A 16746-nucleotide genomic window follows, 5' to 3' on the forward strand; every position below is an offset into this window, starting at 1 on the left:
TCCTAATTAGTTGTCTAAAGTGATGAGATTGTTGAGGGAATGTGTGGTCTGATACTCAGGGTGAGGTGGTCTAACTGAGGGGTTGTACAGTAGAGTCGGCAGCCAGTATTAGAAATGTTTGCTCAAGTTCAGATAAGTGGCTAAGGATCTGTGTCAGAAAAGTTATCTGAGAGGAGTTGAGGGAATATATGTTACATCATGATATTGTTAATAGAGTCTAGCTGGCCCAATAGAATAAGTAAGCGGCTCTTGGGATCAATATTTGATTTCTGAGGTGGAAACTGGTATGTGTGTGTAAGGGTATGGCTACCTCTGCTGATTTCATATTCTTTGTTTGGGTGGAATATGATACTAGATAATTAGTTACTAACACAAGCACTTTCCAATTTGCTCTTATCTAAGTGTTTTTCCTAAAAGATAATTACATGGACATGTTGCCGTTTTGAGTTTTTGGATTAATTACCCTATAATGCTACAGTTCAACGTTTTGACATTTTAAGTGATAAAAACCTTGTTCTGATGTAGGTTGAGAAAATGTGTGTGGCTTAGCCTTCTCTGTTGTACACTACAGGAAATATGAGTTCATAATCTGCTGTTGTGATGAGATGGCCCCAGAGCAGAGTAGGGTTCCTCCAGAGATTGCAGAGGGCTGTGACTGATTGACCTACCATTTGATAGTTTTTGCATAGTTCCAGGGCCAACGCCACTTGGTGGAACTAGCATATTCTCCTTATGCCTGCGTGGTTTTCCTCCTGGTATTCTGGTTTCCTCCCACACTCCAAATACATGCTGGTAGGTTAATTAGCTCCTATCTAAAATTGGCCCTAGTATTTTATATATATATATATATATATATATATATATATATATATATATATGTGTGTGTGTGTAAAATGCTGCTTAAATTGTAATAAAATGTCCTTTTGAGCTGTCTATAAGGGTGGCTTTTGGAGCACTATTGTGAAGAGTATATTGTTCACATTAATACATGTAAGGGAAGCATTCTTCCCACAGACCCCTGAAGAATAAATTTTAGGGATTCCCTAAAATCTGAAAATTATTTCAAGAGTTAGTCTGGGGTAAAAAGGTTGAGAAGGGCTGCTTTAGGAGATTGGTTATACAGTAGATGATGGGGGCAGGCTAAGATAGGGAGCACAAGAGAAAAAGATGTCGAAATAAATAAGCAATTAACAGCAGTTCCCAAGAGGACTGGACTGGAGCAACTTCACAATTGGTAAGTAAACACATTTTTACTATTAAAATTAAAATTAAAATGCGTAATAAAAATTAAAATTAATTTTCTACACAAAGCTGTCAATTTAATGATATATTTTTTACTTACAGCATGGGCATACTTAGAATTACAACCCAAACACATTCTGCTACTTCTGAGTATCGGTTTGGACATCAGTTTGTGTATATATCAGAGGTTGTATCTTGTGTATCACACAAATCAACCAATTCTATCAAAACCAATGTACTGTAATGGTCACCTCTACATGAGTGGTCAGGGAATATTGCTTAGTGTTTCTTTAAGCCAAGCACACTTTGCCTACTGGTACATGACTGCCCCCAGGGACACATGTTAACTGGTCAGGAAGTACAGGAAGCTAAGGAAAGAAAGAACAAAAGAGTTCATTTGGTTCCAGCAGTGCAGTTGTCCACAGAGGGTGGCTGAGACTGGTATCTTGCAGGACCATAGTTGGACATGCAGATTGGTCAGTTCAGATGCAGGCAGAGACGTGGTCAGAAAACAGGTAAAGCATTTGTCCAGGCAATAGGCAAAAATGTGGTCAATTAACATGCCAGGGTTACTACAGGTGGTAGGCAGAGACCACACTACACTGGTGTAGCAGTGATCAGGAACACTGTTGCTGGCTGCACTGGTCTGGTGTCAGTGGGGACTAGTGTAGCAGGAATCGGGAACACATTGACTGACTTACACTGGTCTAGCGACACTGAGAGTGTGTCAACAATCAGAGACACCATTGCTGGCTTACGCATTTGTGGTGACACTGCGACTGGTCTGGCCGTGATGTTGAACACTGTTGCTGGCATACACTGATCTGTTGACACTGGGACTGGTCAGGCAGTCGTCAGGAAAACCGTTGCTTTCTACACTGGTCTGGTATGGTGGCAATCAGGAACACTGATTCTAGCTACACTGGTCTGGCGACACTGTGCCTGGTGTAGTGGTGATTGAAGAACTGTGATTGGCTGCACTGTTAGGGCTCATTCACATGTGAGGTTGGGGATAGTAAAACCTTCAGTTTTACCACCACTCAACTTCTGCTCCCTTTAGCTGCAGAAGTAACGGCTGGGGTTGTATACATGCCGTAGCTGCGATGTCTTCCTTTGCAGCTGTAGCATGAATTATACCCCTTTGCGACCACTGATCGTGGTCCATTCAAGTGAATAGGGTTGCTTGTGTAGGGTCCAAAGGGTTAAAGAAAGTGGTGAGAAGGTAATAAAGTGCCTCCTCACTGCTTGCCAAATGGTCTCTGAAGAGCGTTTCGAACATGGATGGCTATTCAGTGAGCATAGCACATGTGATCAAGTCCTTATGATGGCGGTGATCAGGGACTCTGTAACTGGTGTGGCGGTGATTAGGAAACATATAAATGGTGTGGTGGTTAGGGATCCTGTGAGAGGATGGCAATGATTAGAACACTTCGGCTGACTTACACTGACAGGTGACCGTATGTAAAATAGTGACACTGTACTACTCTGGGGGGTGATTGGAATTTTTTTTTATCTTACACTGTGATTGCTTGTTACAGTGATGATCACTGTAAAAGCAATTGTTTTAACTGGCTTTCATTCAGGATTCATTGTTTACTATTGTGATTGCTGTGATTGTCCACAGCTATCACATGGTATAGGGGTGCTGTGAATGCCAGTAGATAACAATAGTAAACCAAACGGGAGAACGTACACAGCAAACTAGTTAAAAAGAAAAAACTGCATTCAGTACTTTTTCAATGCACACTTCCACAATGCGATGGTGTGAACTGACACCATAGGAAACAAGGCAAATTACCTTGCCTTTGCCTTGAGATTGCCTTGAGCAATGATACCCAGTACATCATAATGCAGATGAAATGAATGGCCACTAAGTTTGCTACTTCTATTTTCAAGCGTAATGTTCAGCTTAATTCATTCAGCTTTGCTTGGGCTTAACATTTGTTAAGCAATAGTTATGCCTTTGTGGTGGATTTGGGGAAATGTTTTCTTAGGTTTCTTATATCTCTTGAGAATCCTAGAAGAGGGATCTCATGTCTGACTACCTGCTATGATCATAGCTAGGGATACCACTCTCCTTAATATTTAGTTGTTTTGGATTACTTTTAATGCACTATGAACATAAGAGGAATTATTCTCCCTTTAGAGACCCAGAGATTGATTCATCCCACCATTGTCTACCCACAATTTGGTTACTTCGCTATACTAAGCCCCTTTAAGCATTGGCAAAGAATTGCAGACGTCACTGTTATTATTTAGGTACTATTCGTATTTGCGTATATAAGTCAGATATCCATAATGTCCGACATACTTATGAAAGAAAAAAATAATTGTTTCTAGGTATGTGCACACCTTTTTTTTGGCTGAGTTGAGGATTAATTTACATATTCTGCCTCTTTCAAGCATGAAATATGAGATTTCTCATGAGTGCAGTTGAACACTTCAGGTTTAATGCATCTTACAAATGATGCTTGAAAGTTAACCACACAGATCCTTCTGATTTGATATCCGCCTTGTCCATTTGTTATCTATAACTTGGAATGGATGTCCCATCTGTAAAAAATCACTTTTAATATTCTGAGAGTTGGCACTGAAGTTTAGTTTTCATTAATGATTTCCTTTGATTACTATGTGGATATAAATGTCTTAAATTTTATGCAGAATGAATAGAAACTAGAATTATGTATTTGTAAATTATAAGAAAGTGGGGTGGGGGGCTATTGACAAAGCTGTACAGATTGTATAGAAGCGAAAAGAAATCCAAATACATAAAGGTATTTTTATAAAAAAAAATTGCTGTGCAAATGTCTTGAAGTTGTTATAAATCCTCAGATATACCATGAAGTGACTAGCCTCAGGTAATACAGAGATTAAACAAATCCTCCTATATACAGTGCCTTGAAAAAGTATACATACCCCTTGACATTTTCCACATTTTGTCATGTTAAAACCAAAAACTTAAATGTATTTTATGTGATAGACCAACACAAAGTGGCACATAATTGTGAAGTGGAAAGAAAATGATAAATGGTTTTCAAATTTTTTTACAAATAAATATCTGAAAATTGTGGTATACGTTTGTATTCCGCCACCCTGAGTCACTACTTTGTAGAACCACCTTTCGCTGCAATTACAGCTGCAAGTCTTTTTGGGTAAGTCTCTACCAGCTTTGCACGTCTAGAGAGTGAAATTCTTCTTTGCAAAATAGCTCAAGCACTGTTAGATTGGATGGAGAGTGTATGTAAACAGCAATTTTCAAGCCTTGCCACAGATTCTCCATTGGATTTAGGTCTGGACAGCACAGAAATACACAGCAGCATATTTTCCTAGTAAAACACACACAGCACGTTATGTAAAACAGCACACAGTTAACCCTTTGATTGCCCCAGATGTTAACCCCTTCCTGCCCAGTGTCCTTAGTACAGTGTCAGTGCTTTTTATTAGCACTAATCACTGTATTCGTGTCATTGTAATGTCAGTGGCAGTTAGTCAGTTCTCACCCAGTGTCAGAATGCCTGCCGCAGTCCCGCTATAAGTCGCTGGTTGCCGCCATTACTAGCATAAAAAAAATAATCAGTATATATACACCTCCATTTGTAGACGCTATAACTGTCACGTAAACCGATTCATTTACATTTTTTTTTTTCAGGAAAGACATGTAGCATAATACATTGTGGCCTAAATTTATAATGAAATTTGATTTTACATTTTTTTTTGTACTGGATATGTTTTGTTGCAAAAAGACAAAAATATTTTGTTTTCAAAATTTGTTGGTCTTTTTTTGTTTATAGTGCAAAAAATAAAACTCATAGGTGTTCAATAACCACTGAAAGAAAGCTCTATATGTGGGGAAAAAAATGACGTAAAATTAATTTATGTACAGCATTGCATGACCGCGCAATTGTCAGTTAAGGGCAAGTGGTTAAAGTGCAGCCAAAACATTTTTTTTTACGACTATCTGTCTAGGTGGCATTTGTCACTCAAAATGAAACAGAAAAATTAAAAATTCTACAGTTGTACAAATGTAGACACCTGTTCCGTTGGTGATTGTGGTTGTTGGGGTTTCCCCCCTCACTTCCCCACTCTATTGTTTCTGTGGTATGGAAAGGGAAATAAAATCTTCCCAGTCACTGACACGGACAGCAAATGTGATTGTAACAAGTTGGAAATAAAAGGGGTTCCAAGGGTACTTTAGCAGTTGCAGCAACATTTTTGTAATGGGGAAAAGTAATCTTTGTAGGCTTCCTTGGCATTGTTAGTTTGGCCCTTTCACTGATTTATATTAAGATGTAGAGAAAAATATTAAAAACACATGAAATAACAAAGAAATTAATTTACTGATTGCTTTAACCACTTGCCTACTGGGCACTTTCACCGCCTTCTTGCCCAGGCCAATTTTCAGCTTTCAGTGCTGTTGCACTTTGAATGACTGTTGCATGGTCATGCAACACTGTACCCAAATGAAAGTTTTAAAAATTTTTTGAGACATAGAACTTTCTTTTGGTGGTATTTACTCACCACTGGGTTTTTTATTTTTTTGCTAAACAAATGAAAAAAGACCAGAAATTTTGAAAAAAAATTTCTTTTTTTTAGTTTCGGTTTATAAAATTTTGCAAACAGGTCATTTTTCTCCTTCACTGATGTGCACTGATAAGGCTGCACTGATGGGCACTGAGGAGCAGGCACTGGTGAAGCTGCACTGATGGGTACTGTAGGCAGCACTCAAGGTCACTGATGGGCACTGACTGGCAGCACTGATGAGCACTGACTGGCTGCTTTGATGTCTCCTTGGGGCTGCACTGATGTCCTCTGATGTGTAATTATACTTTCCGTTTACTGGCTGTCCTCTCTCTTCACGCTGTGACAGTGTTAGTAAGGTGCAACTGATAATCGGCAACTGTATTTACATTGTGATCAGCTGTGTCATTGTACACAGCTAACCACATGGTAAAAGGGCGCTGTGATTGGCCCTTTATCATGTGATGCGATCAGCTGTGTCCAAAGGACACAGCGATCACAGAGCTCACCAGGTGCACACCCCAGGGGCCACGGGGGAGGCACGGTTCTGGAGGACATCATCATATGACGCCCTCCCAAAACTGGACAACCACACTGTAGCCTTCATTCGGCTATAGCCCGGTCGTCAAGTGGTTAATCACATCAAATCCGAACACTTTCATCCCCTTCCAGTCTAGGCCAGTTTTCTGCTTTCAGGACTATCACACTTTGAGTGAAAATTACTCAGACATGCAACACTGTATCTATTTGAAATTTGTATCCTTTTTTTTGAGACAGAGCTTTCTTTTGGTATTATTTGATCACCACTGGGTTTTTTATTTTTTGGTATATTAGGGCTTGTTTACACTTGACTTTATACCTAACTATTGCAAACTCCCCTATAGCGACGTGACGCTAACGCTTCAGTGTGAACAGCACTGTGTGCTGCAATGTGCAGAATTTTAAAACACTTCCCAAATGCCTGTCTGACGCCTGCTGACAAAGCTAGTGTGAACATAGCCTAAATGAAAAAATACCTAACATTTTGGGAAAAAAAATACATTTTTTGCTTAGTTTTTGTTGTAAAATTTTGCATATAGTTAATTTTTCTTCATACATTTAGGCCAAAATGTATTCTGCTATATTTTTGGGGTACAAATAACCCAAAACAGGTTATATTGTTTAGTCTGTGTGAAAGCTATGGAGTCTACAAACTATGGGATATATATATTTGAAAATTGATCAGTTGAGATCCTAAAAAGCCAGACGCGATATGGCAGTAATCGGGATGCTGGTATGGGGTATGGTGATGATCAGGATATTAGCTTGAGGTATGGTGGTGATCAGTATGCTGGTATGGCAGTAGCCAGGATGCTGTTATGGGGTAGGGGGGTGATCAGGATGCTGGTATGGGGTATGGTGGTGATCAGGATGCTGGTAGGGGGTATGGCAGTGTTCAAAATGCTGGTGTAGGGTATGGCAGTGATCAGAACGCTGATATGGGGTATGGTGGTGATCAGGACACTGGTATGGGGTATGGTGGTGATCAGTACACTGGTATGGGGATATGGCAGTGATCAGGACGCTGCTATGGCATATGGGGTGATCAGGGTGTGGGTTTGGGGAATGGTGGTGATCAGGACACTGGTATGGTGGTGATCAGGACATTGGTATGGTGTATGTGGGTGTTTTGTGTGCACTGGGACAGGTGACAGGGGCTGGCTGCATTATTTATTGACATTGTGGGGCAGCGATCAGGGACACAGGGGCACTAAATTGGGGCACATGGGTGGCTTGCACTGTTGTGTGTGTGTGTGTGTGTGTGTACAAGTAGCCTGACAGGCAACTATACACTCACACACTGCAGGATCGCTTCTCTCTGCTCCCACACTGAGAGCAGAGAGAAGCGAGCTTTACTTTCAGCTTCATTGTTTACTATATGACTGCTGTGATTGGCCACAGCAGTCACATGGTAAAACATCACGTAATTATCCGAACACAGCGGTAATGTGATCCGGGGTGCGTGCTCTGTGAGCCACTCACGAGATATTGATATGGGCTGACGTTCAGGAATGTCAGCCTGCATCGGGGTTGCTGAAGAGGATAAAGAAGTTAAAGAAGTATGGCCAAAGCTTTTTAGGCCACAATTCTCCTATGGATCACAGGAGTGCACTTAGTTCTGCACTCCCGTAACCCAGACATCACAGACCTGCTCCAGGTTCTGTAGGGTTCCTGACAATGTCAGGATCTGCCCAGATGCCAGACTAGATGCATGCCAATGAGAGCCTCAGCCAGCTGCTCCCACTCCATGCACAGCCCAGTGCTCCAGTAAACATTGGAGGGGCAGAGCACAGATCAATGACTGACCGTTGCTGCTCTCTGCTCAGAGCAGACCAGAGAACTGAGATATCAGCAGTCTTTTATTGTTAAGTTCACAGTGTAGAGCCGGTGGGGGACAGCAGAGCAGCATCAGTTTGATGCTGCATCTATATAGGTGAGTATGTATGTGTTTTTTTTAATGTATCCCATACTTCTTTTTTCATTTTATACATAACAGTTATCAGGACATAGTATTGAGATCATAGTCATGTCTTTAAGCCTGGGTTCACATATGTGAGATGCAGTATATCGCATGTGATTCGCACAGGAACCTCACCACATTCCTGTGAAAATCACATGTAATTTGTGTGCGTTGCGATTGGAGCCATACATTTTGTATGGCTCTAATCACACCGCACCCGCACCAGAAAAGTGCAGGACCCTTTTTTTGGTCCACACTAGAATCGGATCTCATAGGTATTTACACCTATGCGATCCGATTCTACACATCTCACCACGTTTTACGGTGTGAACCAGGGCTAAAACTTTTGTTTTATATTTCTTCATGTGGGTTTCTTCTTGTATTTTGTTTTGGTTTGGCACTGACCACCTGAGCAGTGATAGGTTTGAGAGTTGATTCACACATGTGCGGTGCAGATTGAAGCTTAGGTTTCACAGCTAATTGATACAGTAGTTGTTCACACATCCACAGCAGGTTCAGGACAGGATTAGCTCAGGATCTTCTCTTGTTCACACATGTGGTTTAGAAACGGTTCCCGTAGAAGTCAATAGTTTGTAATCCACACCTGAACCGGACCGCACTGCTCAGAAATCGAACATGACTCTTTTTAAAACCACACCAAATCTGCACCACCAGTGCACGGGACATATGTGAACAGGCACCATAGGAAGCAATGGTTTTTCACATGTCATGCGGATTGGATGTGGTTCAAACCTCATCCAGTCCGCATTTATGTGAACGGGCACTTATATTTCTCCAGTACCTAAGCTTGAGTTATAGAATGTTATTTTTCTTTTTTTTTCACTCTTTATTAGTCCTTTTTGCATAGATATACCATTTACTTTCTGTAATAAAGTGTTTAAAATAGAATGCTAATGGTCTGTTATTTTTTTTTCTGTTTTGCTTCAATTTGCAGGTGTACATAAGAAGATTGATGTCCATTTTTCCCTTTGTACTGGTTGTCTTATTTGGATTGAGTATGGCACAGTTGCAAGTAGGAGTTCCGGATGAAAAAGAAAAGACAACAGCCTTAAAAGGTATCTTAGGCAAGCAACAGGGTGATATTGCCATGGTTAGCCTGTAAACCTAACCATGAAGAAAAAAAACAACAGAACCACATTAATGTCCACCCACCTTTTTTTTTTTTAGCTTACAGTATCCATGGTGAAAATGTAAAAGTATATATCCATTTTACATTGTATTTTAGTTATTTCTAACCAGCTTGTATTGCTCTATTCACACATAAATGTGCATTAAAATGCATAAAAAGGTATGTGCATTGCCTTCCATTGCCGTGTGCATATTTTTATGCATGTTGACATGCGTTAATGCATTTTTATGCTCATTATGCCAGCATTGCTGTGACCTGCATCCTTCCAGTGCAGTAAAACTCAGGTCACTGCAGTATCTACCAACATGGCCTGAACAGTCTTTCTTTGTAAACTTAATTTGTGAATGTTCCAAAACATTTACTTCCTCAAATTATGTGACACGTATTCACTGTGCCCTGTTGATAGGCACCGCTCTGTCACACTTTTCACAGAGCCTGCCTTCTGAACTACAGAGGTACTGAGTGGAGGAGTTTCAGGAGGCGGGGTCAATACAGGAAGCACCATCTTTAGCCCAGGTAAATGCTCCCAGATTTTATGGCACGGACTTTGCATGGGTCTTGTAGTTTTCAGGAGTGAAAGCCAACTTGGTATAAGCACGTCCTAATATTAATGTTGTATTTACTTTTATTCAAAGGAAAGTCTTCAGTTGTGGTGAGAGTAGAATTAATTTCACGTGGGACTAGTACTTGTGTTCTTTGGCCAACTATGGACCAGAGATGCACCCTTTGATTGCAAGTATGGACCAGAGATGCACCCCCTGATTGCGAAGTTTTCTACAACACACAGCCAATAAGTTGCTGTAACCCACAGTCTTACTGTGATGTTAAAGCAGAGCTCCAGTCTCCTTGGCAGTTTTCTCCAAAAGGTACCCCTGTGATTCTCTTTAGTTGCACAATATAAATAGGTACTGTTATAAGTGTATTTCTTCTTACTTGTAAATATGACATTCATCACAGGATCCCGGCAGACGGGCAGTGGCCATTACTAGTGTGGGCATCTGAAGCCCACTCCTACTTGTTTCTGGGATTCCGGGCAGCTGGCTCTAGAGCAGTGGAGACGTGTTCTTTGAAGTGATGAATCATGCTTTTCTGTCTGGCAATCCCATGGATGTGTCTGGGTTTGGCGGTTACCAGGAGAATGGTACTCGCCTGACTGTGTAAAGTTTGGTGGAGGGGGGATTATGGTGTGGGGTAGTTTTTCAGGGGTTGGTCTTGACCCAGTAGTTCCAGTGAAGGGAACTCTTAAGCGTCAGCAAACCAAGACATTTTGGATAATTTCATGCTCCAGACTTTGAGGGAAGAGTTTGGGGATGGCCCCTTTCTGTACCAACATGACTGCGCACCAGTGCACAAAGCAAGGTCCATAAAGACATAGATGAGCTATTTTGGGGTGGAGGAACTTCACAGTCCTGACCTCAACCCGATAGAACACCTTTGGGATGAATTAAAGTGGAGACGGTGAGGCAGGCCTTTTCGTCCGACATCAGTGCCTGACCTCACTCAGTCCTCCACCACCATCTTGTTAAGTGACGTCATTGAGAAGCCTGCTGCTTTTTCTGGGTTATGCCGCTGGGCCTCACGATGATGCAGAGCTAGGCCCGCCCCCTCCTCCTTTCTTAGTGAAGTACTTGGATATGTGACGTGCATATCCTGAGAGGCATAGCATGCATAATGCCTAGGCGAGTGACATGCATCGGGGAGCGGGCCTGAAGTTTTCTATAGAAAAAAGTGAACAAGAAGTTCTCTGCATGGAGAGAAGGGGAGGACAGGTGTACAGGAGGCAAGATGTGTTTGAGGCTGAAGACCTGCTTTAAAGTACTTGGGCATCTGGCTTGAACTTTCACCATCTAGCTGCTGTTCACAGGGACCTGTGTTTTAATTGTCTTATAACATGATTCTCCCATGCAGTATTGAAAACTGACTCCCAAACTGACAAAATAAACGTCACCTGACATTTTAAAATTGTGCTGGAGTCTTTATTGGTCTAAGCTACTCCCATTAAGCCCCTATTCTGTGTTGCTAGTGCAGAATTCAGCACAGCTATTTTCAAAGTTCAGGAAGAGTACCTGAACTATTGTTTCTAGAGATATGACAGCTCATACACAACCCAAATTGTATTGATTTTGTTTTGTGATGTTATCAGGAACTGAAAGGCACCCATAAACATTTATGAGCCATTTTAAACCAGCATGTAATCTGCTCAGCAGATAATCAGCAGTTATGCTGCTGGCTGAAAAACAGCCTGGGTGCCACCTATTCGTAAGATGGATCGTAGAGACCCGAAGGGCACTGTGATAATTTTGATAATGGGCCCAATCATTTATCGTTATGCCCTGAGTGTGACCCCTGGTTGCCATGCCCCATGAACAGAGAGGGGATACAGCAGTGACTTGTTTTAGCTTGTGTTAATTAAATATAGAATAGGTGAGGAAGAGGGCACAACCACCTGTGGGAATGACTGCAGGTTAATTACATGACTACATTTGAAAGAGAATGTGTCCATATAGTTTTGTAAAGAATTTAAATTGCCTGCGGCTTACAAAATATTTTCCATTATGCTCCTTAATCTTCAGTGCTGTATAACTCCCCCATAACCACCCTCATTTCAGTAACATACATAGCTCCATAATACAAGGTTATACCTGCTCTGACGAGACATGGGAAATCTGCACGCAAATATTCTATGGAAATGATTTCTCATTTAGCTTCTGCTATGCATTTAATTACAGAAGACTGAGAAAATGTGCAGTGCTGTGATAGAAGTCAATCAGATGAACCTAGGGAAACTAATCTGCTCATGGTATACTTATTATTGCAGCCATTGTTAAGTCTAAGTAGGATTTAGTCAGTTCAGTGGGTCAAGTGCAGATTTCTGTACAGTGTTCTGATGTAGTTTTCTCATCCTAATCAGTACAAATATGGTGTAATCTTGTTTCTCTTTTAATGAGTCATTGGCCTTTTCTGAACCGAAACCATTGGAAAGGACTTGAGCGCTTTATCTTCACCTCGAAGTGTGTTAATGCTGTAGAACAAATAAGATACTTTTTGCATTTTAGAGCAGATGTTTCTGAAATATGCAGTACTATGTGGCCTTTCTTAATTTCAAATTTAAAGTGCTAATGAGACCCCTGCCCTGTACTGGACTTCTACAACTTAAGTGACAGATTGATTCCCATCTGTTTAGCATGTTAGTAATGAAATGATGCTGCAAAGGCTAAAATACATGAGCAGGTTTTGATTGCACAGGCAAAATGGCCCACTGTAAAATCAGAGAGTGTTTGAGAACTTGCAATATCCATTACAGGCAAATGGGAAATCTGTAAATGAAACAGAGTGCACTTATATAGTGCAAGATTCTCTCAAAATGTTTTAATTGGTTAAAATATATTGCACTTTTAAAAATTTCAGCGCCACTACCTCACAACCAACTCACCAAGACCCAGAGACTGAGTACCCTCTTCATCCCTCTCCATACATACTTTGAGACCACTCTCTTCATTGGCATATAATTATACAATGATAAAATAAGAACTTACAGTATTATAATGTTAAAGCCTAGACTGTCTCCTTGCTTTTCCCTATATCTCAAAACTTTAACTTATCAACCACTTATCATTGAATAAATAAGAGTAACAATAAAATAAACACCATATATTACATTCTTTACATAATGAAATACAACACTTGGAAATGGTTCTGGGGGCGTGGCCTGGACATGCTTGGTTGAGCTTCCGCTTTCTCCAGGCAATATCACTGGTAGGGGAAATACAGGACAGTCACACATATTGGCTGGAATGAGAGGAAGATGCACAATCTACCCTAATCACTGGAGCCCTAGATTCCTTCTTTTTGGTCTGGTGCACCAGAGATGGAACAGCTTCCAAAATGGCACCTACCCACTAAAGATACACATGGGTATTCTCCAGTTCAGGAGGAAAAGGACTCCGCATCATCTGATAACCCACAGGTACAACGTATCAGCTTTGCTCCATCACTTAAATCTCTCAGTAATATAGCAACATCCTCCGATATAGGGGAACTAGAAAGAGACTGGGATCTCTGAGAACATAAGAGGCACTACCTACTAAAGCAGACAATGTACATCTGCTAGAAAACACATTTAAACAGGCAATTGACTATCTCAAGTCAGAAACCACACACCTGGCTAACAAGTTAGAAACAACAAAAGCTAGGCATGTGGATTTATTGTAAACAGTGGGGTACCTCAAAGATAAATTGCTAATGCAGAACAAAGTGATAAACATGTTGATGCCTCAGTTGGACAATTATGAAAACCACGATAGGTGACAAAATATCAGAATTAGAGCTCCTCAAAGCCACCCAACCACAGGATCTGATCCCTACTTTGCAGGAGGTCTTTAAACTGATAATTGGCAATGCTGCCCCAGCACATATTGAAGTACGACAGCCGAACTAGGAAGGAGAAAGAAGAAAAATGGAAAATAAAGGCTAGAAGGATGAAAATTGTATTACACCTATGGGAGCCCAGTAAAATCAATATCTTTATTAACATCAGTTTAAAAATGTAATGGCACAAACGCAAAAAAAAAAAAAAGATGAGAATGATTAACTGACTGAAATAGATCTGCAAACAAGCAGATCATGAGAGGTTTATGTGTCCGAGCTGTGAAAGTTTACCCTCTCTGTCTTTGCAACTGGATCAGGAGGTTGAGGGAAATTTCCCCATGCAGATACCTGTTCTTTTGACATCTGGGGAAGAAGGGACTTACTCTTCCTTTCTCTTCCTGTTCTATCTCTGGGAGAAGAATAAGAAAAGGGTAATCTCCCCAGTTGGACAAAGATGGGAGTTGGGGGGAGAGTTTTATTAGCCAATAATTACTCTATCCACAATAGAAATAATTATTTTGCCCATTGAGGGACAAAAGAACAGTATATTGCCATGGGTTATATAGTATAGGACAATGGACACAAGTGCAAGTGCAAACAAGACTGTAGGACAGTGCTAGGGTATATAACTCCTCCCACACCAGCTGTGCTGCAGTTTAGTCTAGATCTTTAGAGCAGGGGTGCTCAATCTGTGGCTCTCTGATGTGGCCCATGGTTTCATGCTCTGGGATGGTGGGTTGGCAAGCCCAGATCGTGATCAACAGACAGTAAGGGCTTGTTTACATTTGTGGTTTGGGGGGTGCTAAAACCCCATAGTTGAGATGTATTTTACCACAACCCCCAACCACTGGTGTAGCATCAGAGATCGCAATGGCAACCCCGCCATGTGCTGTATGGGGTCTCATGCGGCCTCCCTCTCACATTCTGTTTTATACTTGTACAGGATGGGTGGCATATGCAGGAACCGATCCTTTCCATTTTCCTCCTGAAACCGCTGAAAGCTGGCTTTTCCTCCACTTCCGTTCTGGCATTCAGCGGCTGTTTGAGGAAAATATTCATTATGCTATTCAAAATAAAAAAAAATTACATTGAACCATTCCATTTCACTGTGGCTGGCAATCGGTTATCAAATCACGTAAGTGATTAAGTGCTTCATAAGGTTGAGCACCCCTGCTTTACAGTATCTGATGCTCTATTGTGTTTCTGGAGGGTTTCCAAAGGGGTCTGTGGCTATTTGTTCAGCCTTTGAAGGGGGATTTGCCAAACCATTGTTTTTAGGCAAACAGCTTGAAAGGGCAAGTCTTCTCTTTTTCTGATTTAGCTCTCTTCTTTAGGGTATTGGGTGCCTCCTGGGTTTTATTACACTGGGTCTCTTCTGATCTGGTCTGAACAGCTGCAACCTGGTCCTTGGTTTAAAATTTTTTTTACCAAGCAGATGTTTCAGCCACTGCTGATACTGTTGGCCCTCAATGGAGTATGGAGTAAATGGGATTTTTTGTGCATGCTTTAAAAAAACCTTTCCTCAAATGTTGGCCTGTTTTTCATACTGCTTGCTACAGCTATGGCTGATGTGGGAGGGGCTATAGGTCATGCGGATGGCCTAAAATCTTTTTTTTTGTTTACAAATGATTTTATTTTGAAAAAATAGACTGTAGAGTGACATTACAGCTTCAAACAGTATATAAAACAGAAACAAGGCACCACAGAAATGTACATTGCAGAAAGTACAATTATGTAGAGTAAAGAAGAAGAGAAGAAAAGAGAGAGAGAGAGAAAAGAATTTTAAGTACATGAGTAATATACAGTCAGGTCCATAAATATTGGGACATGGACACAATTCTAACATTTTTGGCTCTATACACCACCACAATGGATTTGAAATGAAACGAACAAGATGTGCTTTAACTGCAGACTGTCAGCTTTAATTTGAGGGTATTTACATCCAAATCAGGTGAACGGTGTAGGAATTACAACAGTTTGCATATGTGCCTCCCACTTATTAAGGAACCAAAAGTAATGGGACAGAATAATAATCATAAATCAAACTTTCACTTTTTAATACTTGGTTGCAAATCCTTTGCAGTCAATGACAGCCTGAAGTGTGGAACGCATAGACATCCCCAGACGCTGGGTTTGATCCCTGGTGATGCTCTGCCAGTCCTCTACTGCAACTGTCTTCAGTTCCTGCTTGTTCTTGGGGCATTTTCCCTTCAGTTTTGTCTTCAGCAAGTGAAATGCATGCTCAATCGGATTCAGGTCAGGTGATTGACTTGGCCATTGCATAACATTCCACTTCTTTCCTTTAAAAAACTCTTTGGTTGCTTTTGCAGTATGCTTTGGGTCATTGTCCATCTGCACTGTGAAGCGGCGTCCAATGAGTTCTGAAGCATTTGGCTGAATATGAGCAGATAATATTCCCCAAAACACTTCAGAATTCATCCGGCTGCTTTTGTCAGCAGTCACATCATCAATAAATACAAGAGAAGCAGTTCCATTGGCAGCCATACATGCCCACGCCATGACACTACCACCACCATGCTTCACTGATGAGGTGGTATGCTTAGGATCATGAGCAGTTCCTTCCCTTCTCCATACTCTTCACTTCCTATCACTCTGGTACAAGTTGATCTCGGTCTCATCTGTCCATAGGATGTTGTTCCAGAACTGTGAAGGCTTTTTTACATGTCGTTTGGCAAACTCTAATCTGGTCTTCCTGTTTTTGAGGCTCACCAATGGTTTCCATCTTGTGGTGAACCCTCTGTATTCACTCTGGTGAAGTCTTCTCTTGATTGTTGACTTTGACACACATACACCTACCTCCTGGAGAGTGTTCTTGATCTGGCCAACTGTTGTGAAGGGTGTTTTCTTCACCAGGGAAAGAATTCTTCGCTCATCCACCACAGTTGTTTTCCGTGGTCTTCCGGGTCTTTTGGTGTTGCTGAGCTCACCGGTGCGTTCCTTCTTTTTA

The 16746-nt window shown here is 41.1% G+C and overlaps 1 protein-coding gene across 1 annotated transcript in view; it reads left to right on the forward strand.

Moving 5' to 3' along the window:
* Nucleotides 1-16746, forward strand: part of ARB2A (ARB2 cotranscriptional regulator A) — a 662616-nt gene that overhangs the window by 27351 nt on the left and 618519 nt on the right. Inside the window, exon 2 of the mRNA XM_089679165.1 lies at nucleotides 9216-9336. Coding sequence (XP_089535291.1) covers nucleotides 9234-9336 — 103 coding nt within the window. The 5' untranslated portion in view covers nucleotides 9216-9233. The remainder of the gene's footprint in view (nucleotides 1-9215; nucleotides 9337-16746) is intronic.

Source organism: Staurois parvus, unplaced genomic scaffold (genome assembly GCF_062004578.1).
Source record: "Staurois parvus isolate SC_StPar_1 unplaced genomic scaffold, SC_StPar_1.0 ptg000218l, whole genome shotgun sequence".
NCBI classification, from domain to species: Eukaryota; Metazoa; Chordata; class Amphibia; order Anura; family Ranidae; genus Staurois; species Staurois parvus.